General features: G+C 53.6%; 1 protein-coding gene across 1 annotated transcript; it reads right to left on the bottom strand.

The window, feature by feature from the left end:
* Nucleotides 1–532: 532 nt before the first annotated feature.
* On the bottom strand, nucleotides 533–21,554 carry RAB40B (RAB40B, member RAS oncogene family). The gene is made up of 6 exons (XM_033091301.1): nucleotides 21,024–21,554; nucleotides 7,243–7,303; nucleotides 5,221–5,281; nucleotides 4,399–4,476; nucleotides 3,435–3,657; nucleotides 533–1,581 (listed from the first exon to the last, which is right to left on the bottom strand). The coding sequence occupies exons 1-6, from the start codon at nucleotides 21,163–21,165 to the stop codon at nucleotides 1,310–1,312; spliced, it is 837 nt and encodes a 278-aa protein (XP_032947192.1). The 5' UTR covers nucleotides 21,166–21,554; the 3' UTR covers nucleotides 533–1,309.
* Nucleotides 21,555–22,520: the final 966 nt, after the last annotated feature.

Below are 22,520 nucleotides of genomic sequence, written 5' to 3'. Positions count from 1 at the left end.
TTGTGACGGGTGACAAGGACCCATCTGTTGGGGGTGTGCCTAATGACACCTGTGCGTGCACGCGGGCGGGGAGGGGGGTTCGAGAGCACCACGGTATTTTACCAGAAGGCGCTCCTTAGTACAAGCTGGCCCCCGAACCACACAGGTTAGAACTGCGCTGACCCACACGTACTCGGGGTTTTCGATGGATCCTCACAGTTCAAGGCCAGGCCACACTGTTCAGGGGTCAGCTCGACAGCTGGGAGGCTGGTTTGCCAAGGATTGGCTCCAGTGACCTGCTGCGGATTCCCCACTGAGGGAGGTGGGTGCCTTGCCCGGTGCTGTTAGGCGTCAACCATGCTTCCCACTCTCTGCCTCTACATTTCTTTTCAGGAAAAGGGATCTTTTTCAGTAGATGACAGTTCAGGAGCAAAGGCTTCTGCCAAGCCCATCCATGTAGGAACAACTAATCTGTGACGCCTGAAACATGAAGGAAGCAAATGAAATAAAGGGCTATAAAAACACAGCAAATGGGAACGAACCAACCAGCAACTCTACCAAGAAACAATACACATTTATTGTTGAGAAACAATTCCTTACGTGCTGTACAGTGTTCACTTCAATCCTCCTGAACGGCTCAGCGACGTTTCCTTGCCGGTTTGATCTGCTGTGACTGCTGGGGCTCAGCTCAACGTAACTACAGATATCTTTGGCATTTTCTTTTCTTAGCTTCCTAACTTGTGGGACATTTTATACAAAAGAAAGTAGATTTACAGAAAAATATGCATATAAATCACTTATGAATCCCAAAACGTAGTAAATAACATAGCAAAAACTTTATCAAATCCATTTCTCACACACACTGGGCAGATCTATTGTGCAGGACCGCAAATGTGTCTGCAGCTTTTTATAAATTAGCATTTTGACATTAAAAAGGAGGGTTACGAAAAGGCCCTCGTAACGTTGATGACGCTGACCTATCCAACACTGTTTTCAGAGTCCCTTGAATTTACCCTCATCACACTCATCTGACTATTCCCACAAAAGCTGTTACGTTAAGGAAACAATTGCGCTGCGCTCACAGCAGAGGTGACATCCAAACTTCCGTGTCATCAGGAGGAGAGCAGAGCAGCCATTGCCCTAAACCAGAGCCCGTGCACACCCACATGGAAACATCGCAGTCAAGCTGCGGGGCGTGTTTTCCCTGCAGGGGCAGCATGGTCCCCGGGAGAAGGTGGCCGGCATTTCTCGGACCTGGAACGACCTCCGTGGTCCCGTGAGACGGCTCAGTGTCCTGAAAGGTCCAGCGCACATCTGGCTGGCATCTGCCTTAGGACACTTTACAGCTGTTCCTGGCGCAGCGTCTGGGCGGGCTCTGGGGCAGGCGGGTGGCCTTGACTTTGCGCAGGCTGCTCCTCTTGTGGCCTGAGCCGGGGGTGAGGGAGTAGGAGCGGCCGTGCATCACTCTGGCGTTCAGGCCGTTGGCCATGGAGAATGACTTGAGATGGCTTCTCAAGGCCATGGGCAGCGGGAGCTTGTCCACCAGGTGCACGGGCGTGCAGGACACCACTGCTCGGCAGCACAGATCCTGCAAGCTCAGGACTTCGGGAAGAAAAAAGACCGTGCTTAGTGCCTGGGTGCCTGGCACGGCCGACCACAGGGGCAGCCGCCTGCCTGTCTGCCCCCTTTCCCGGGACTTGGGGGCGGGTGCACTAGGAGATGTCAGGGCTGAGTGCTGCCCCCCACCCACAGGTAGCACCTGGCAGCACTCCAGACAGACCATCCTGCTTTCATCACCTAAGACCCCGCCACCTCTCCCTGCAGGTCTGAGAGATGAGCAGAGCTGGAGGGAGAGAAATGGTGACCAATGAGTTCCCCTCAGGGCTCATACAACCACAGTTCCGGGATTAGAGATCGAGGGTTACAGGAAACATGGTTCAAAGATGACCCCCTTCTCAGATGGATAGCTGATGGCAAGAACACATACTAGCTTCATAGAGACATGGTTGAGAGCGCACTCGAAAAGTGAATGCTGTAACAGGTTTCACCTACACCATTCAATTTGTGAGTCAGGGTCCCTGCCCAGGTGAGAGTGGGGGGAGTCGCTCCTGGGGACCTGCTGAGGAGGGGAGCAGAAATTACATCTCACTCCTCTGTAGTCACAAGAACACCCTGACCCCTGAAAGAGTCAGACAAGAAACATGACCCAGGGGTTTGGTTCACTTTGAATCAAGGGTCCCAACAAACAGCTCCTTCAGAACAGTGGTTCTCAGCTGGGAGCAACTTGAGCCCCGGGACGTCTGGCAGTGTCTGGAGACATTTGTGGTTTCACTCCTGGGGGGCAGGGGGCCAGGGGTGATACTAAACCCTCCACAGCACAGAACAATCCTATTCAAGTAGCAGTGGGGGACCCCTGACTTAGAAGGGATTTCGTTCAATCAACACTATGCTGCCAATTCAATGAATGTAGATTTTGTCTTCTTTGTCTTTTTTTTTTTTAACGTGTGTTTTTCCAGGACCCATCAGCTCCAAGTCAAGTAGTTGTTTCACTCAGGTGCAGCTCACAGTGGCCCATGTGGGGATCGAACAGGCAACCTTATTATTGTTAAGAGCACCGCGCTCTAACCAACTGAGATAACCGGCTGCCCTTCTTCGTCTTTTAAAAGTAATATGCTGGGCCAGCCCGCTGGCCTGGTGGCTCAGGCGGTTGGAGCTTTGTGCTCCTAACTCCAAAGGCTGCCAGTTCGATTCCCACATGGGCCAGTGGGCTCTCAACCACAAAGTTGCCGGTTCAATTCCTCGACTCCCGCAAGGGATGGTGGGCTCCGCCCCCTGCAACTAGCAACGGCAACTGGACCTGGAGCTGAGCTGCGCCCTCCACAACTAAGACTGAAAGGACAACAACTTGACTTGGGGGGAAAAAAGTCCTGGAAGTACACACTGTTCCCCAATAAAGTCCTGTTCCCCTCCCCCCTTACCCCCCAAAAAAAGGTAATATGCTGACGCGTTACTGAGAGAAAAATGGCGACAGCCACTGTTTCACAATAGGTTTCCATACTTTTTTGGATACATTAACACAGAGGAATTTGAATATTATATCCCAACTGCAAGTTATGTTACATTAAAAACACCCCATGCAGTTCTATTTCTCAAGTTCCTTTGTAGACAAAATAAGTGGAAAATGAATCACTCCTAATGTGATGTGCTCTTCCCAAAACCATGGGCGTGGAGGTCGCCTGGAAGCGCTGCCCTCGGCGGTCCTGTCCTGCGCCCCCACCCCGCCCCATGGCGGACGCCCAATTCACTAATGCCTTCAGCTCAGCGCACGCAGATTTCGGAAATGCCTCGTGAGCTGTGATGATGATTTCTCTCCAGCTCAACACACTGTCTCCGAGAATGGGCCCCGTGGTCTCGAGCGCGTCTTGGAGGCTGGCCAGCAGCCAGTGGGTGCCTACCTTTGCTCGGCCGCCACAGCCGGTCCATCCCGTGCCGCAGCAGCACGGTCCTGGCCAGCTCCGTAAATGACTCGGTGATGTTGAAGTTGCACAGGGAGCTGACCTCGAAGAAGGTCACGCCCAGGCGCTCCGCGTAGGCGCGCGCCTGCTCCGTGGGGACCTGCCGCTTGAAGGCCAGATGCAGGCGGTTCCCCACCAGGATCTTTGGGACTCCAGGGGCGTGCTGGCGGGCGGAGGGAAGGCAGGGGAAACTTACTCGTGCGAGCTTGTGCTGTTGGCACGTGTGTGTGCTGGGGTGAATGGCGTCCCCCCAAATTCCCACTGACCAACCCACGTGGCCTTATTTGGAAAGAGGGTCTCCACAGATGTCATTAGTTAGGATGAGGTCATTGCAGGGGCCCTAAGCCAATCCCTGGTGTCCTTGTAAAGAAGAGGGGCCACAGGACACACAGGAAGAAGGCCAACTGACTGCAGAGGCAGACACGGCGCCGTGTCTATGGGCCAAGGACATCGGGACTGCCAGCAGCTCCCAGAGGCTGCAGGAGGCAGGAAGGATCCTCCCCCAGGGCTTTGGGAGGGGCGCAGCCCTGCGAGGCCGAGTGTGGGGCTTCTCCTCCCCAAAATGTGGGAGAATAAATTCCTGTTCTTTAAGCTCCCCAGTTTATGGTGATTTGTTATGGCAGCTGCCAGAAACTAACAGTGGGTTTGGTCCTGGCCACTCCATGTCCCCATGGGCAGCTGGGCTGGTCAGGGTGCCAGCAGGCACAGCTTGCTCACTGCCTGTCCATCCACCTGACCACACAGCAGGACAAACTGTGTCCTGCTCAGGTGCAGGGCTCAGACCCCTGGGCCTTGTGTGCTCAGTACGAGGACCCGATCCTGCGCTGGGAGGTGACATGTCCCCATTGCTGCAGCCCCGGTCCCCGGCCCACTCTCGCGAGCCCATACGGGCACCAAGCCATACCTCATCGATCTCCTTAATCCACCGGTTGATGCCATCGAAGGACCAGCGGTTTGCAATGTCGTAGACCAGGATCGCACCCTGGGGGGTGAGGGGGAACCAGGCTGACCTCACAGGACAGACACAGGTGAAGCTCTGGACCACACGCCAGCCTGCAGCCACTCAGTCAGACACACAGCCAGTGAGACAGCACTGTCCTTATTCCAGCACGAGCGGTGTAGCAGTTATATGATTTCTCCACTCTCGCACAAGCTCACTGGTGAGCCCTCCACTCCAGGAATGTTAGGGAGTCAAGTCCCCACGTCCACAAGCTGCTCCAGGGGTTAGGAGCACGGGGGTTGCTGGAGCACAGCTCAGGGGAGCAAAGCCCCACCACCCGGACAGAGTGTGCACATGCACACACAGGGCCACCAGCACACATGCGCACGTGCACAGATGCAATCACGAGCACAGGTGTGCACACACGCACACATGGAAATATGTACACACACATGGGTGCACATGTATAGACACGTCCACGTGCACATAGCTGCACGCATGTGTGTACAAGCACAGAGGCACACATGCACATAAACGTGTGTACACAGCCTTCACGTGTGTGCATACGCATAGAACAATGCATGTGAACACACACAAACATGCATGTGCATCTGTACGCCGTGCACACGCACACACATCGCCCTGATGGTGAAGGTCTGTGAGCCACCAAACACTGCAGGGCACAGTTAGACGCTGGCATCAGTTTACACAGGGAGCTCAATGGCCTCGTCCTCTAAGTGCCACTAAGGAGAATGTCTGTGTGACCTCCCCACTCAGGGACGTTACCTGTGCGCCCCGCGAGTAGGAGCGGAATATGGTACAAAACCTCCCTTGCCCGGACGTGTCCCTGGAAGGAAAAGGCATTGGAGACCGGTAAGAAGGCACCCACTTCTCCCTGACAACAGGTCACCGCACTCGGGAGCCACAGAAAATGCCTTTTACAATCGTCAGTCGGTGGCTGTGCCACCCAAAGCCCAAGACCCTAGCACAGCGGTCACGTTGTCCCCTGGATGATCAGGACACAGGTTCATTCTCTTTTCTAATCGTCATTTTGTAAGTCAAATCACAAAAACTAGTGATAGGTTTCAACATTGTAATTCTGACATTTAAATAAATCTAATTTAAGTTTTTAAAATTTTGTGGCATTTGGAGATAAAGCTGGGTGGTGAGGGATGCGGATACACACGGGAGAGAAATAGGCGGAAGGACTTGGCGGGATCCCTCGACCTCTAATTAACTGAGTCAACCACATGAAGTGGGCCCGGCCGACAGGCCCCCAAGTTTGTCAACACGAGGGACTGACCCAGGAGCTCCCTGGATGGACAGCAACTCCAAGAAACAAGTCAGGACAAGAATGGGTCCTGGTGCTCACAGCGGTGGCTCTCGGACCTGCAGATGCTGTTTCCAAGCGTCTCGCGTGGCTTCTCGTGTGAGGGTGACGCCGACACACATCTGTGTGGGCCATTAACACACCCACTTCCAGGGGAGACCCCTCGGGGACACCTGGTGGGTCTGTGTGCCCAGTGAGCAGTGAGACCAGCACTTCTCCTGTCACCTGTGGGTGGTGACTTCCCCCCCAGACTCAGGACAGCAGGGCTGGGGGACAGGGCAGCAGAGGCCGGGAGGGACCCTCACGTGCTGCATTGATCAGAATGCCCCATCAGCCCCAGCAGGGCCTCAGGAGTTGCGGTGGAAGCTGCTGGAAAGTCTGTGAGCAAGGACGGCCCTGTGAGAGCTCTGCCAGCTGTGTACTGGGGCCTGCGGCTGCTGCCCAGTGGGAACTCTCGATGTCGGGGCACAGTCAGGGCAGCTCACCTGGCCCTGGGCTGAAGGCCCCATGTGGGCGCCCAGGATGACTCCAGGGTTCAGCCACATCCACTGGGGGACGTGGGGCTTTGACTAAGATGGGCCGCCCAGACCAGAAAAGAATTGGGAGCTGAGAGCCGGTTTTAGGTGAGGGGTGGGGTTTGGACATTTAGGAGGAAACTCGGAGCAGCTGTCACCCATGAGAGGCCTTCTGACCTTCTGAGTCGGGCAAGTTTGGGCTGAGAGGGGTCTTAGGTGGTCCTGGAGGAGGGAGAGGAGAACAGACTGGAGAATAAGCCCTGCAGTGCTCAGGGCGGGAGAAGGGGGGAATGGGAGCCGACCCAGGCTGCTGGGGGTGGGCCCCAGGCTGGGCAGTGGGAAGGGACGGGCGTTGAGGGGACATCTGGAGAGAGGCTTCCCCGCTGCTTCCTGGAAGTGGAAGGTTGGGGGGCCAGAGGAGGAGGGGCTCCCCACTACTGGAGATGTGTGGGACTTGGGGAGTTGTCCAGCATAGTCACGGTGGGCAAGACAGCCATACAGGTGGCTCAGGAGAGGGGACGACAGTGGCCAGGAAAGCTGTTTGGGGTGCGGCCACCCAGGGATCGGCCACAGCGGGAAAACCCTACACCCCAACCCTGGAGCTGGAGCAGCAGGGGCAGGGGTGTGGCCCTAAGCTCAGAGCCAGGGCAGCCAGGCAGCGGGGGACCAAGGAGGAGCCGCAGCCCAGCGCCACGGGAAAGCAAGCCTGGCAGGGCCCACCCAGCCTGGGTCTGGGTTGGGCCTCAGGGAGTGGCCCCTCCTGGGGCTCGGGAGGCTGAGGCACAAGGAGGCCACGGGCTCTGGACTGAATCCAGAGCCGCAAAGCCCAGGTTCCCGTCCCCTGGACCAGGGCTCAAGCTTCGGGGCCCAGACAACAGGATCACCCCCTCCTCTGGGGAGCTTCGGGCAGGCAGGTGGCAGGCTCCGGGCCAGGCCTGCGCAGAGGCCATGAGCCCAACTCACCAGAGCTGCAGCTTCACACGCCGGCCGTCCAGCAGGATGGTGGTGGTCTTGTAGTCGATGCCTAAGAAAGAAGGTCTGCAGCTTAGATGCGGCTGGCCGCCAAGTATTTCCACAGACTCTGTTATGAGGGGTGGGGGAAGAAGTTCTCACAGGGCAGGAGGACTCTCATGGTGCAGATTCACGAGATCATTTACAGGGGCGGGGGTGGAGCTGGACCCTGCTGGGGGTTGCCCCAGATTCACCCCCACACAGCGGTCTCCACCTCTGCTGTCCTCTCTCACCACCGGCCCCACTGGCCCTGCCCAAGGGAGGAGGTAGGACCTGGCCTTCAGCCTCATGAGCTGCCCTGCAGCCTGCAGACATGCCATCTCGCCTCTGGTCACTGCCGACCTCCTCCCACACCCCTCCCCCCACCCTCCTCCAGCTGCCCCAGCACTGCTCCCACATAAGGGGCTAAAACACTGAGATGGTTTTCCCCAAATGATGACACTAAGAATGTAAAGTAAAAAGATGTAGAATCTGAAATTAGATATGAAGAATTATCTGAACTACACAAAGACAAAACTTAGGTGTGCATTTGTGTGTGTGTGTGTGTGTGTGCACACGCATGTGCAGACGGGTAACTGAGGACCAGACCCAAATTGTCACTAGAAATCACTGGGCTTGGGGAACACACGATGTGAGATATAGATGATGTAATACAGAATTGTACACCTGAAACCTATGTAACTTTGCTAGCAATTGTCACCCCAATAGACTTTAATTTTAAAAAAAAGAAATCTCTGGGCTACCTTTTTATTTCAACATTTCTCTATTTTCAGGTTTTCTTCAATGAGCATGCATTTCTTCTAAAATCAGAAAAAGCAATAAACATTTTTCAAAAGGAGAAAATTTCCTCCCCATCCCGCCAGAAGCCAATTTCCTGCTTCCCTGAGAAAGCCCTCCTGTGTTCACAGAGCCAGCGCCCAGCAGGACCCATGACAGTGGGGAAGTCATTGAAAGAGCATTTCTACTAAGCGAGTACAGCAAGCAAGAAAGGAGAGTCCGCTTCCGGAAGGCAGATGCCAGGCAGTTCCCAGGCACCAGGACCCGCCTCCGCTCAGGGCCTCGACTGGCTTCAGCGCCCAACAGCATCCCTCAAAGCGCACAGACCCACGTGAGACCAGCCTGAAGACACGCTGGGACGTGATCAGACTGAATGTTTGGACAAGTACAGCTGACTTCAGGATTATAAATCAGAGGGGAAAGCGCTGGCGCTGGCAGGAGGGAGGCAGCCGGGAACAGAAGAGAGAAGTGCTATGCGAGGGCCTGACCTGGGGAGTCCTGGTGTGGGTGTCAGGTCTTAGCCGCTCTCCTCCCAGAGGAAAACCTCAGTGCGACCAGCACAGGCTCCTCCAAAGTGTATCACAAGAGGAGGTGTCGTTTCCAAGTGCTTGCCGCACTCCCTGGAAAGATCCAGAATGTTGGACTATGCCGCCTCCCCCAGAAAAAGCCCAAGGAAAAGAATATCGTATTAATAAAGTCTCCTGTCTTTGAAGTGGTTGAGGGCCAGACATGTGCCTGGCGGGAGTGACAACACATGCAGCCTCGTATTTGAAGGCACAGCATAGATATTCCAGAAACTTTAGGTCAGTAGCTTCAGGCTCTGCGAGATTACCCTTTGGAGCCATGGCCAAGGACATCTCCCAGGCCTTGAAAATTCCCCCCACTCTCCAGAAGGTAACTTCAAACGCCCATGTCCTTCCCTTTGTAGGGGTCAGCACTGGGTGTATATAGTGTGAGATACACACGCATGCATACATATAATAAACAAACAGAATACGTATGCGTGCATATAATACATAAACGGAGCATGTATGCATAATAAATAAACAGGAAGTATTCATATATAATAAAAGCAGAATATTAACTATACTTGTTCAAGAAGATACATACTCTAGCAACATCAAAGTTATTTTGGGAAACATTTTGTTTCCCCTGGAATGCTGAAGGATTTTCTATAGGAAGCAACACGCACACTTGGGAATCCAGTGTTGCATCTGGAAAGAACTTTGGCCGTGGCATGTCTGTTTCCAGACAGTGAGGGGACCCTCACCCTTCACAGGCTGCAGGTGGTGCGTTCACGTTTGTCCTCGAGGACAGGAACCCACTGCCAGGCTGTGGGTGACCTTGATTTAGAAAGTGTCCTCAGGCCGGCCCGGTGGCTCAGGCGGTTAAAGCTCCATACTCCTAACTCCGAAGGCTGCCAGTTCGATTCCCACATGGGCCAGTGGGCTCTCAACCACAAGGTTGCCAGTTCAATTCCTCAAGCCCCGCAAGGGATGGTGGGCTGCGCCCCCTGCAACTAGAAACGGCAACTGGACCTGGAGCTGAGCTGCGCCCGACACAACTAAGACTGAAAGGACAACAACTTGAAGCTGAATGGCACCCTCCACAACTAAGATTGAAAGGACAACAACTTGACTTGGAAAACAGGCCTGGAAGTACACACTGTTCCCCAATAAAGCCCTGTTCCCCTTCCCCAATAAAATAAATAAATAAATAAATAAATAAATAAATAAATAAATAAATAAATAAATAAATAAAATTTAAAAAAAATAAAAAAATAAAAAAAAGAAAGTGTCCTCATGTACTTATTTTTTAGGTCCAGACAATTTTTAAAAACTCTTCATAAATATAAAAGAATTCATTCCTGATGGTCTTTGTAAGCACCCTGGAAGTTTTTAATACTACACTTGGTTTTTCTTTCCATCAAAGTCACGGATACCCGCAATTTCAAGTGTCAGTCAGCCTGAGACCTGGTATAGAGATGGCAGCACCCCCCCCCAGGTGCCGCTCCCCGTTTTCATCTTTTCTAATCATTTCCTTTGCTGTGTATCTCCAACTGTGTAAACAACATTGTTATATTCCTACCTCCTGATGTTCCAGTGTTAGGCATTGACTTCCCGCCTTCAAGATGACAATGTAGTTCTCCCTCATTGACACCCTCTGCCTCTATCGCTAGCTGCTCCTCTCTCTCTCTGTAAAATGATGTTGCTATTTTAGTTAAATCAATATGACCAAGTCAACACTAGCCACAGCTGGACCATGTGTGACTCTGTGTTTATTTTTCCTTCATGTACAATGTTTTGTTTTGACTGGAGTTAAGAGTTGTCCTTTTGTTTACTCGGTTGGTTTTCTGTGCTTTTCTCAGTAATTCATCCACACGCTCTCACCCGTTATCTAAGTCTCTTCAGTCCTGACAAACATTCAGGCATTTCCCCTCCTGGGGCATCTTCCTGAACGTGTGTCCTGCTTCCCGGTGGACTGGGGACCGGCAGCATCACTGGCCTGAGCCCTCCATCCTCCCAGTCTCCCCCGCTTGGCTTATTCCTTCTTTTGTTTTCCAAGAAGGGTGCGTGGAAGATCGTTTTTGAGACTTTGCATGTCTGAAAATGTCTGTTCTGCCCTCACTCTTCATTGCGTTTGGCTGGGCACAGAGTTGAGGTAGGAAATAAATCTCCTTCAGAAACCTGCAGATATCGTTCCCGTAAGGTCTGCCTTCCAGTCCCTGTTGAGAAGTCACACACGTGTCAAAATGATTCTTGTTCCTTTGAACACAGTCTGGCTCCGCCTCTTGGAAGGCAGGGGCAAAAACAATAGGGAGATTCCTGACCGGCCAGAGCCTGGACCCAGCCGTGCCTGAAGCCAGCCCTGCCCCCAACCTCCTGGCTCTGAGGCAGCAGGCTCCTCGTCGCTTAAGCTACTTTGAACTGATTTTTTCATTTGCACCAAAAATGCCCTTCCTGATACCCAGGAAGCAGTGTGACTATAGAAAGGGACAGAGGATGTCTGACACACGAATGCTGGGAAAAGCTACAAAAGATGCATTTTAACGTCTTCCCAAAGCGAAGTACAATAAGCTCCACATTCCCGAACTTCACTAACAGTAAACAAGTACTTAAAAGAAAATCTAACTGACAGTAGTGACTTAATTATTAACCACCACGTGACTCTTCAGGTGCCCTTAGCAGACAACTCTGGCGGCCGGGGTCACCACGCAGGCAACAGCTCCATAGCTCGCTGCTCACTCGTGTGGTAGGAACGACGCAGGCCCATGTGGCCTCCACAGCCCCAGTTTCCTCCCGACCTTGTTCTGCATCCATCTGTCCAGCTGTGCGACCGCCTCCCAGACATGGCACCTCCCTTTACCCCTGAGAATCTGGGACAGGGCAGAGCAGGGCAGTGGGTGGGAGATGAAGTGTGAAAAAAACACTGCCACCCCACTGGGTATGCAGGTTGTTCACAGCAGGCAGGAAAGGTGAGCCCAGAGATGGACTAATTCACTGGGGTTGCCCACAGGTTCCCTATGTAGGACTGTACCCAGGACCGAATCCCAGCCCTGACAACCAGCCACCTCCTCACGCGCCCCTGTGCCTCAGTTTCCCCTGCCACCAGGTAGAATACACTTGCCACAACTACATAAAGTCTTGTGCCTGCCGCCAGCAGCAGCCTCAGCCCAGCAAAAGCTCTATTCTTCCCCAGACCTCTGGTTCCCAGAAGACAAACCCTCTAACACAGCTGTGCCTGCCACAGAGAAACTCCCAAGTCACATCCCTTCACGGCCAGGTTCAAGGGCCCACTGTGAGAAGAACTCCTTTTCTCCATAAACTTATTTTGGGACCATTCTCTTTTATTCTCTGCAATGTTTTCTTTTATGTTTTCTCCCACTTATGTGTTTGCTCTTTTCATATTTATGTCCTCTTCTCTGATTCTGTGATGTGGGACCTCACGTTTTGGTTCCTGAGAACCTATCATTTTGGGCAGTCACAGTGTCAGTGTATAATTCATATTCGCTGCCTTTGCTAACTCCTCAACGACTCTGTCCATTAAAAATGAAATAAAAATACACAAAACTTCTAGAACAAAGTCTGTCGAAATGTTCGAGTGAGTCAGAATAACAGAGGCAGGAAGAGATATAATTTTAGCCTTCTTAAGGAAAGAGCGGGCACGTCATTTGCCAAGCCACTGCACACTTTTAGCTCCACATGGTGAATAAATAATTTGGTGGCCCAGGTCAGTCCCCCGACCTGCCTAATTCCATGAGTGAGTAAGCAGACACCACACGAGCCGTCACAGACCCGCTCCTGGTGTGAATGTGGCTTCAGTGCCATTCACAAACCTATTCATGTCTGCGAGCCGGACTTCTGAGAAATGAGTCTTATGCTGAAAGGAGACCGGCGGCGTCCGGGCTGGAGCAGGGGCTTCCTTTGAGGGTGAGGAATGTTCTGCCACCAGGAGTGTGGGGGCTGCACACGTGACCGTGCCACACGTCACTCGGCTTTGCACTTCAAAACGGTTCGTGTTATAGTGTGTGACTTTCACCTCAAAAATATGCACATAGGTCTCCTGCCCAGACGCCGACTCTGCCTGGCTTCTCGGATCAGAAAGGGGGGGTGGCAAGGGCAGGATATTGGGGCTCTGCGTGGGAGAAGCAGGGAGACCCCGGGGCCCAGGGACAGGCTCCTAGCTTTGCTATAGGCGCCCTATGCCCACCCTTGGGGGCTCCCTGGTGTTTCTAAGTAGCCGGGGACTTGACGAGTACCTCACCAGAGGACCCCACACTGGATGCAGTTACTCGGCTCTCTGCACAATCCACCCGGCTCCTTTTTAGTGAGGTGACTTAGCAAGATGAACCTGGTGTCACCCGTGGGGTCCCATGGACAAACTTGGACATGCAGCCCACCTCGGGCTGGTCCCGGGACACGGCCCCCACAGTGCCCAGCCATTGGGTGGGGAACAGAACAGGTAAAGGCAGGAAATTCCAGGGCAGAAGATGTGAGAAGAGGGGATCCTACGGGGGGCCTGGGTCCCCAGTTCTTCCTTCATGAAAAGGAAACCATGCATCTTGGCAGTGTCACTATTGGTCCTGGGCTGAACAGCGTCCCCCAAAACCCACATCCACCTGGAACCTATGAATGCAGCAGTTTTTGGAGATAGGGTCTTTGCAGACGTGATCAAGCTTAATGAGGTAATACTGAACGAGAGTGAGCCCTAATCCCATGCCCGGTGTCCTGATAAGGACAGGGAGATTTGGACCAGGACTGCCCCCGGGAGCCTCTGCAGGTCTCACACCGCTGGCCTCCCCATTTGTGGAAATGAACACACCGTCCAACAGCCACTTCAACACCCGCCTCCCACCACCCGCTCCCCGCAGGCCAACACCCAGAAAGAGGGAAGGTCCAGGGCAGGCTCCCGTCCATCCCCTGACTGATCGCCGAGTCTGACAATGCTGGCTTTTCGTCTCTCGGACAGCAAGCCAATGTGGTTTAAACTATTTAAACCCACAATATGCAGCAGTGGTCCATCTTCTGGAACATGTACATCACGGTAAACCGGAAGAAACGAATTTAACTTCCTGATGGTGTTTCTTCATCTAAGAGAAAGCTTCATATTCTTCACACCTAACCATTCCTTTTTCTTATTGAGACAACTTTTAACCAGATGTATTAGGGTCAGCCTGAGTTTAATATGTGTGATTATGAGTCTACCTCTGTACACTTGTTTTCACTTTTTTTCCCCACCAGACAAAATGCCAGTCCCGTCAAGCAGTATCTCCGGAACTGAACAGGTGACTCTGTTTACCAACCAAGGGGCAGTGACCCACTTCAAGAACCTGGAGAGCAGTGTCTCCTGCGGGCGGGGCACACAGGCCATGCAGCTGCCCGGCAGCTGACCAAGACGCTGGAGGCACCGTAGCAGGCATGGTGCAGACAGTGGGACCAGCTTTGGAGACGCTGGAGCTCCTATGACAACCTGTGGGTGGACAGGACAGCGTTCCAGGGCTAGTGGGGAATGTGGTCAGGCCCCCGGAAGGAGGTAACCCTGCCCAACCCCTGGGACCTGCTGTCAGAACAGGACTGCCTTTTACATGGTTTGTTCGGATGTGATAAAATCTACATCTCTGATAGTTTTAAGTCCAAGCCCCCTAGGCACTGCAGGTCTTCCCAGTTTTGGCTCATACACAGATCTTTTGCAGCCAATTAAGCTGAAGAAGCCTGGGGAGAAAGTTGCAAAAAAAGGCTTCCCCCCGCCAAAAAAAAAATCTCTTCACGTGCAGTGGCCCACGGCTTGCAAATACTGGGTGATGCCCTGCCACCTCCCACAAGCCCTGCTGCTTCTCTTCACCCCAAAGGGCTTGGTGCTGGGGAACCTGAGCTCCTGGGCCAGCGAGGAATAACAGGTGCAGCCAGGCCACAGCAGGCAGGGCACCTGGCTGTGGTGCCCGCTGCCAAAGACAGAGAACATGGGGCGGTGAGTGGGCCTCCAGCCCTGGGAGCTGACCCTCTGCCCGGGAGGCACCTGGGCTGGCCAGTTCTGACCCCTCCCTGCCCCTCACCCAAAATCAGGTTTGGCCTGCATTGGGGAGGTTGGACTAAAGGTGCGGTGACCACTGCAGGGAGGGGACCCCACCGGACACAGAGGAGGCAGGGCTCAACTAAAGGCTTCTAACAGAAAGTCTGATACAAAGTCAATTTTGTTATTTTCAAATATGTGGAAGCATTTACAACATAATTAAAAAACCGAATGCATTAAAACAAGGTATGGAGTGTCCACAGGGCTGCCGGGAAGGTGAAGAGAAGACCGTCTCTTCTCCAAGGAGTCACTCCATCACGAAGACGGAAGACGGTAAAGCAGGACCCGACAGAGGCGACTTGATAAATCGCACTTTAAATCTATCTTCAAGTGGTTGCCAAGGGAAACCAGCAAAGCAGCTGTAAACCCAGCAAACCCACCTTGTGGGCACCATCACACAGGCAGTGAGTGGGGAGAGAGCCCACAGCTCCTGGTGGGGCCTGTGTGTGAGGCAGAGAGAAAGGAGAACACCCACACCAGGGGCACTTTAAGGAAATAGCTTTGACGCGCCTTGCCGCTTTGCGGGAAGGAAAGCACCTCTCTGAGCCTTTCCTGGGGGAAACTGGGGGGCTGCAAAGGGTGTGATCAGCAGCGGCCCCCTCCCGCCCCCGCCCCTCGTCCACACTCCAGCTGTGAGACGCTCTGTGATCTTGAGGGAGTGACCCTCACTGGGCCCTTCCTTCCCAATAAGTGGGAGTTATTGTTAGCTCTCAGCAACAATGAAACAGAAAGATGGGATTTTCCTGCGGGGACAGGGAGTTGGAGAAACAGCCAGGAGAATGTAGTCAGAGAAGACAGCCTCATGGGGGGAGGGGGATGGGAGGCAAGCGGTTGTAGCACTTAGTGTCAGATTGATCCACTCCCTCCCCCATCACTAATGAAATCAGCAATGAGCCAAGGGAAGGGCACCGAGCAGGCGTCGGGGCGTCACCAGTGGAGCCAGGGGGAGGCAGGAGATCCGGGTCGGCAGACAGGCAGCCCAGCTGCGGCCGGGACCCCCCCTGCTGCCCCAGAGCCCGGCTGCTGAGGCCTTTTTCTCTCCACTTCTGCCTGGGAGAAGCAGGACTTCAAGAGGAGACCAAAGTGAGGCTCCAGGGCCAGCAGGGAGGGGGGCAGGACCAGAAGTGTGAGATATCCCTGCAAGAACGGAGACCCTCTCCCAGGGCAGAGCGATCTCAGCGGGGCCACAGCCCCAGGGAATGAACTGGAACACGCCCTCCTGCTCCTTCCCCTGCGCTCAGGTTGCAGGATAGTCCGGCATCCACGGCCCTTCCCTCCAGCTGTGGGCCCAAGATGGAGAAGCCAGGCCTCACCAGACTGTGTCAGAGCCAGGAGCACACGCGGGTGGAGCCGCCTCAGCGTAAGCAAGACGCAGGGAAATGCAGCATCCCAAAGGGCCAGCCCAGGGCAGACCCACCAACAAAGCAGCCCACATGTGCTTGACACACAGGCAGACCGCTCGCCCACGGCACAGAGCCAGACTGAGGCGGTGCAGTCCCGGGCTGTGGCCTCGGAGACAGCACAGTGCAGGGAAAGCCAGTCTCTCCAACTGGATATCCACTGGGAAAGAAATGTGTCTTGACCCCGACCTGAACCCTCATTCCAGCCCGAAAGCAGCCATCACAGTCGAAGGTACAACAGTAACAGTAGGGCTTTCTCACGAGAGCAGCTTCATCAGCCAGGTGCAGGCAGAGACTTGCCACCCAGGGCAAAGTCCTAACCACAAACAGTGACCACTGGGTTGTGTTAAAGTTAAGGGCTTCTGTTTATCCAAAAACACGGTCAAAGGAGTGAAAGGGCAAAACCCAGATGAGAGTGGGTGTCCACAATACATATTTCTGACAAAGGACTCGTGGCCAGAACGTATTTTTAAAACACTCCTACTAATCAACAAAAAAAATTCAACCTAATAGGGAAAACAGACAAAAGACTCAGACATTTGACAAAGGAGGAAATCCAAATAAACATAAAAAGGTGTTCAATCTCATCAGTCATCAGAAAATTGCAGATTCAACTACATGCTTTCCAGAATGGCTGGAATGCAGAAGAGAGCACATGCCAAGTGTGGGTGGGGCTGTGAGCCACCAGAACCCCCGTTCTTTACTGGAGGGAGTATAAACTGGAAAACGCCTGGGGAGTACCTGCCAAAGCTAAACATCTGCATACACACATGTGTCTAATACTCAGCCATTCCAGCTTTAGGTCTATTCCGACAGGAACACATCTTATGGATGCCCAAAGACACGTAACAGGAATATTCCTTCAGAGCAGAGCTAACTCTAATGGTCAGAGATTGGGAAGCACCCAAATACCCATCCCCAGCAGGCTGGGTAAGTAAACCATGGTCTTCACACAGGGCTATGACACACGTGACACAAAGCCTGCCCCACGCATCACAGAGCAAGAGGGGCAGTAAGTATATGACTTCACTTTCATGCAGGATAAATACAGGCAAAACCACACCATGCTGTTAGAAGTTGGAACCATGGGTCTGCTGAGGCCTGGGTGGTGATGGAGCACAGCCTGGGGCTCCAGATCGTGTTCTGTTTCTTAATCTGGTGCCGGCTACATGAGTGTGTTAGGTTTGTGAGAATTCATGGGGCTATACAATTACAACATGTACCTTTGTCTATATGCATTTCATACTTCAGGAAGAGGTTATAAAAGAAAGGAAAAAGAGACAACCCAACCTAAAAGAAAACATGAGCCAAGGAACAGAAAGAAATCCATCCCAATTCACGCAATAAAACTGCTTAATAAAAACATTAAGATGGTAAAATAAGAGTTCAAAGAAGAGTTTTTTTATAAAAATGAATTTTCTAAAGAAATTCTTAAAAATTGAAAAAAAGGGAAATTGTAAAGGGGAAAAAATTGCATACCCAAACATCGTTACTGACCTAATATAATAAATTAGAAACGGTTTACTAAAATCAAAATTACCAAGAAATAGGAAAGGTGTGAGATAATCACAGAAATCCAGAAGAGAAAGACAAAAAAGAGCAAAGCAATTAGAGCAAAGTGAATGGATATGGAAGACAAATAAAAATGATCCAACATAAGGATAATTGGTTCAGTAGGCAGCATAATGTCCCCCCAAAGGTACCCATGTCCTAATCTCCAGAATTTTTCGAATATGTTAGGTTGCATGGAAAAGGGGGATGAACGTAGTAGATGGAATAAAGTTTGCGAACCAGCTGACCTTAAAATAGGGAGATTATCTTGGATTATCAAGATAAGCACCATGTAATTAATCACAAGAGCTCTTAAAAGTAAAGATGGAGGCAGAGAGTCACTGTCAGGGTGATGTGATATAAGAAGGACTCACGGGGCCATTGCTGACTTTGAAGGAAGAAGAAGGAGCCAGAAACTAAGCAATGTGAGTAGATTCTTGCATTTGGAAAAGTCAAGGAAACAAAAAGCCCCAGCACCTCTAGAAAGGAACTCAGCCCTGCCCACACCTTGACTTTAGCCCAGTGAGGCTGTGTTGACTTGAGCCCAGAATTGTAAGTTAATAAAATTGTGTTGCTTTAAGCCACTAAGTTTGTGGCAATTTGCCCAGCAGCAGTAAGAAGCTAATACAATTGGTGTTCTTGAAATAAAAACACCAACAAATGTAACAGAAGGTGTTGTAAAGACGTAAAGTAAATTCCCTGAAACTGAAAAAGAAATGTGCAAATTCAAAGAGTACAAAGTGTACTAGAAGCTCAACACTAATTATTCAACTCTGAGACATGGTCTGGTTAAACTAGTGAACTATGAGGCAAAAGAAAGAATTCTTTAGAAATTCAGGAAGAAAAGGCAAATCACCCACATGAGGGAAAATATCAGCTGACTTCAGGCTTTACCACAGTACATCCAACACCAGGGGACAGTGGGACAACAGGTACAAAGTGCTGAGGGAATGAAAACATAACCTAAGAGTATTATACCCAGCCATGATATCATTCAAAGATAAAGGCAATGGGCTGACAGTCTCAAACATGGAAACACCCAGGAAATACTCATGGACCCTGCCTGGAAAATAACGGAAAATTAAATTGCTAATTAGAGGGACAGCAAGATAAAGAGTTCACAGACACAGAATGTAAAGGGGCGGTGGTGAGTGCTGCATCTTCAAATGGTGAGTTATTTCTGAGCAATTACGGCCATTGCAGCGACAGCATGGAAGTGAGTGTTCTAAACCTGCGCAATGTGAAAACAACACCCAGGCTACAAAACTCAGGTGCTGCATAGGTGGAGGGGATGAAAATGGGAAAATGGGAAAACGCTCCCGCCTCTCAAAGCCAGAAGCACTCATATTGTTTTGACGTGAAACGTGTCTTTAAAACAATAATATTAACAATGATAACAATAACAACAATAATAATTTCAGCCTCCTACAGTTTTTCACAATCTCTTTTCTTAACCCTAGAAGCATCTTCCAGTCAATCAAAACCCCATGAGGGGCACACTGATGACACCGGTTCTTTCCTGCAGTGTCTCCAGCCAAGTGGACAACAAGAGGTGCTGTGGACAGTGTCCTTAAGCCGAAGTCCTCCCTCTGTGTCAAGGGAAACTTTTAGAAGAAAGCATTGTTTTTGAGAAGTCCTCAGTTGCGCATGTAACAAAAAGGAAGTAATGCAACAGAAGCACAGTGAAGCCCTTGTTCAAACCAAGCAGACGGAAGGCTTACAAACATTTTGTGCACATTTCCTATTTGCCCCACATCACGATAGAATTCAAAGCGTTCTGCAGCTTGTTCCCCCAAACACACACAGCTTTGAAAGCGCCACGCTTTGTCTGTGGATGTTTTGTTCCTTCACTTCCACTGTGGCTGCTCCATGCACTAACCCTAGCCCCCAGGACTCAGCTGCGGAGGAAACATCCCTGCCCTTTTGGAGCTTAAACTCCAGGGCTATGCTTGCTGCCCAATGTCTCTGCTCTCCTGTAGGTCACTCGCCACACATCCCTGTTGAGCACTTTGAAATGCGGCTAATATAAACTTTTGTGTTTCATTTTAACACACATTGACAAAGCCACGTGTAGCTAATGGCATCATGGTAGACCACGCAGAATCTGTTGCATTTTCATGACCCCCCCAGGTGATTCTTCTGTCCATTGTGATTTGAGGATGAATCCAGGTTCTCATCATCAGCTCAAGCCCATCACCTCAAACTCTCCCCAGCTCGCTGCCGACTCCCCTCTCCCCAGGCCACTCTCCCTAAGATTCTCCCGTGATCCCACTGTTTTTCCAGCTCATGCTCCCTCGGCTGACTCTGCAGACCATCTTTACATCCCCTGAGCCCCACACAGCCCGCCCAGGGTCCTGCCACAGCTTTGCCCTTCAGGGACGTCCTGCACCCTTACTGAGCCCCACTGAAGGCTTGACAAAGCCAAGAAGAAGACACCCCACTCCCTGGGCTGCCCTTCTCTGCTCCCCAGAATCAGACTGCAAGCTCAGGAGACAGAGAGGGTGGCCTGACACGGAGCGATAGGGTCTGTGGTGGGGATGTGGTTCACACGCCCGGCGTGACAGCGGAACGGTGAGCACGCACGACGCACGGGTTCCTTCCATGGCCACTTAACCCGCACCACCACAGCAGCTGTGCTGGCAAAGGCCAGGACTCGCCTCCCTCCCGCCTCTGGCCCAGGTTTCCGCCCACCGCGCGTTCCTCTCCTCTCTTCCCGCCCTTCATCCCCTCTCCATCCAGGATGCAGCTCTCAAACCTCAAACTTCGGGGACCCTCACCGCCGCCCGCTGCCCTCAAGCTCTGGGAGCTCTGGGCTTCCCCTCGACCTGGAACCCACTCTCCTGCACTTCCTTCGCCCCAGCCGTACTCTCTAGGGTCACTTGGTTCCTTGCCTTCCCAGGCCGGTCCACCAGGGCGAGGAGCATCTCGGACACGCCGGGAACCCTGGAGAAGGCTCCTGACTCGTGCTCTCGAGTCTCCTCTCCCTCCCCTCCCATCCCACCCACACGAAGAGCCGCCACCTGGGAGCTCGCGCTCGCTGCGCTGGGATCCTACGCTCGGATCCGCTCCCGCGGTCTCCGCAACCCCCACGCGTTCTTTCCAAATGCGTCGTGCTCACGTGGGTCGCCCTGCGGGGCCACCTCACCTCCCCAACCCCGGCTGCGACGTCCCCACACTCTCGCCGCCTCGCAGTCATCGCCAGGTCGGGAGGACTCCCGCGCCCGGCCCAGCAGCTCGCTCCCGCCGGCGCGCAAACCGCAGCGAGAGGATGGAGGACGCACCCCTGGGCCAACTCCAGGCCCCAGCGAGCCGCCTGGGTCCCGCACGTGCGAAACGGGGGTGCAGCTGAGGCCGCCGGAGTAGTGACAGCCGGACCCAGACAGAGACGGGTCCGCCGCGAGCCCCGCTCCTCCCCGCTCCCGGCCCCGCGCTCACCCGCCGGGTGGCCGTACGGTGACTCGGCTGCGCCGTCCTGCAGGCTCGCCAGGATCTCGCCCTTGCCCACGTCGCTGTCGCCCACCAGCAGGAACTTGAGCAGAAAGTCGTACGCGCGGACCGGGCTGCCCAGGGCGCTCATGGTGCCGCCGCCGGCGCCGCGCCCATGCCCGGCCAACGGGACCGCACTGAGGCGACTGCAGGGCACACAGCCGCCGCGCGAACCTGCTGTCCGGGGATCGTCGCCGCCCCCCGCCCCGCCGCCTGACAGCACGCGGCACCGCCCCACCGCCCCATTGGCGCTTCGCAGTTGCTAGGGCGGCTGCGTGTGTTCATTGGCTGCGCTTCCCGTCCGTCTGGCTGTCGTCTCCACCTCCTGACTGACGCTCACCCGCCAGTACCGGGAGGATGCTAAGGCCGCAGCCTACGGTGGACGGGAGGTGGGCCATGGGCGGGACCGAGAGCCGTGACGCTACTGCCACAGCCAATGGAAGTCCGGGGGCGGGGTGGGGCGGAGCCCGAGAAGGCAGGGCTGGGCACTCCACTCTCGCAGCCCACGCGGTGCGGGCGAGTAGGGGTCGGGCCTGACGTTTTCTCTGCTGCGTGGGCCGGCGGGGGTGCCGAGGGCCGGTTCGGTAGGCAGACGGGTGGCCTGGACGCCCAGGCCAGTTTGCCTGGAGTCAGGGGCCTCCATCCGGGGCGAGCTCGCGGTGTCCCCCGCGGCTCCTCCAGGGCTCGTCCCTGCCCCAGAGCGACGCAGTCTGTGGGTGCACGTGCGCCTGTGTACGTGTGCAAATGTTCGTGTGTTGCCGCTGCGCGTGTGCGTCGGTGCACGTGTGTGTGCGTCGGTGCACGTGTGTGTGCGTCGGTGCACGTGTGTGTGCGTCGGTGCACGTGTGTGTGCGGGCGCTGGGGGACAGGACAGGATGGGGCCCCTCCCGCCCCGGGCTTCCCTCGTCTAGAGAGCCGCGGGCGCTAGGCCTTCTGTGCAGGGAGTCTGACCTGGGGAGCGTCTGTCTGAATAAAATCCTTCCCGTGCGAATGCCCGCTCTGTTACGTATCATCACATTTTCGTTCCTTATTGGGTCAAAATACAGCAAGAATCGTTTGATTTGAGGAGAATCGTGCCGTGCTTGGGCTGTGTTTATTTTAGCTGCCGCTGGTTGTGGTAGGATGACTGGATGAGGAGAGCTTAAGCCCACGCGGGTGTGTGTGGGGTGGGTGAGGCCAGCACACCCCGCTCACACTCACCTTGGGGGCTGTTGGACGTCTGCAGCTGCTCGCAGGCTCATGACTGTTGAGGTTGCCTCGACCCCCGGGTCAGTCTCACCGAGGACCTGGGGGACCATGTGAGGACATCCTGGGTTTCCTCACCCAAGGGTGGAGAGGGATCTGTCCGGACCAGAGGCCTGCCCTCGCCAGCATGCCCCACTGCTGTCCCCAGGCAGGGGTCGCCGATGTCCACAGCAGATGGCTGCCGCCCACATGCGTAGGGCA

This window comes from Rhinolophus ferrumequinum, chromosome 21, assembly GCF_004115265.2.
Source record: "Rhinolophus ferrumequinum isolate MPI-CBG mRhiFer1 chromosome 21, mRhiFer1_v1.p, whole genome shotgun sequence".
NCBI lineage: Eukaryota > Metazoa > Chordata > Mammalia > Chiroptera > Rhinolophidae > Rhinolophus > Rhinolophus ferrumequinum.
The sequence above is the reverse complement of the archived record's forward strand: the minus strand, read 5'-3'. Positions and strand labels throughout refer to the sequence as shown.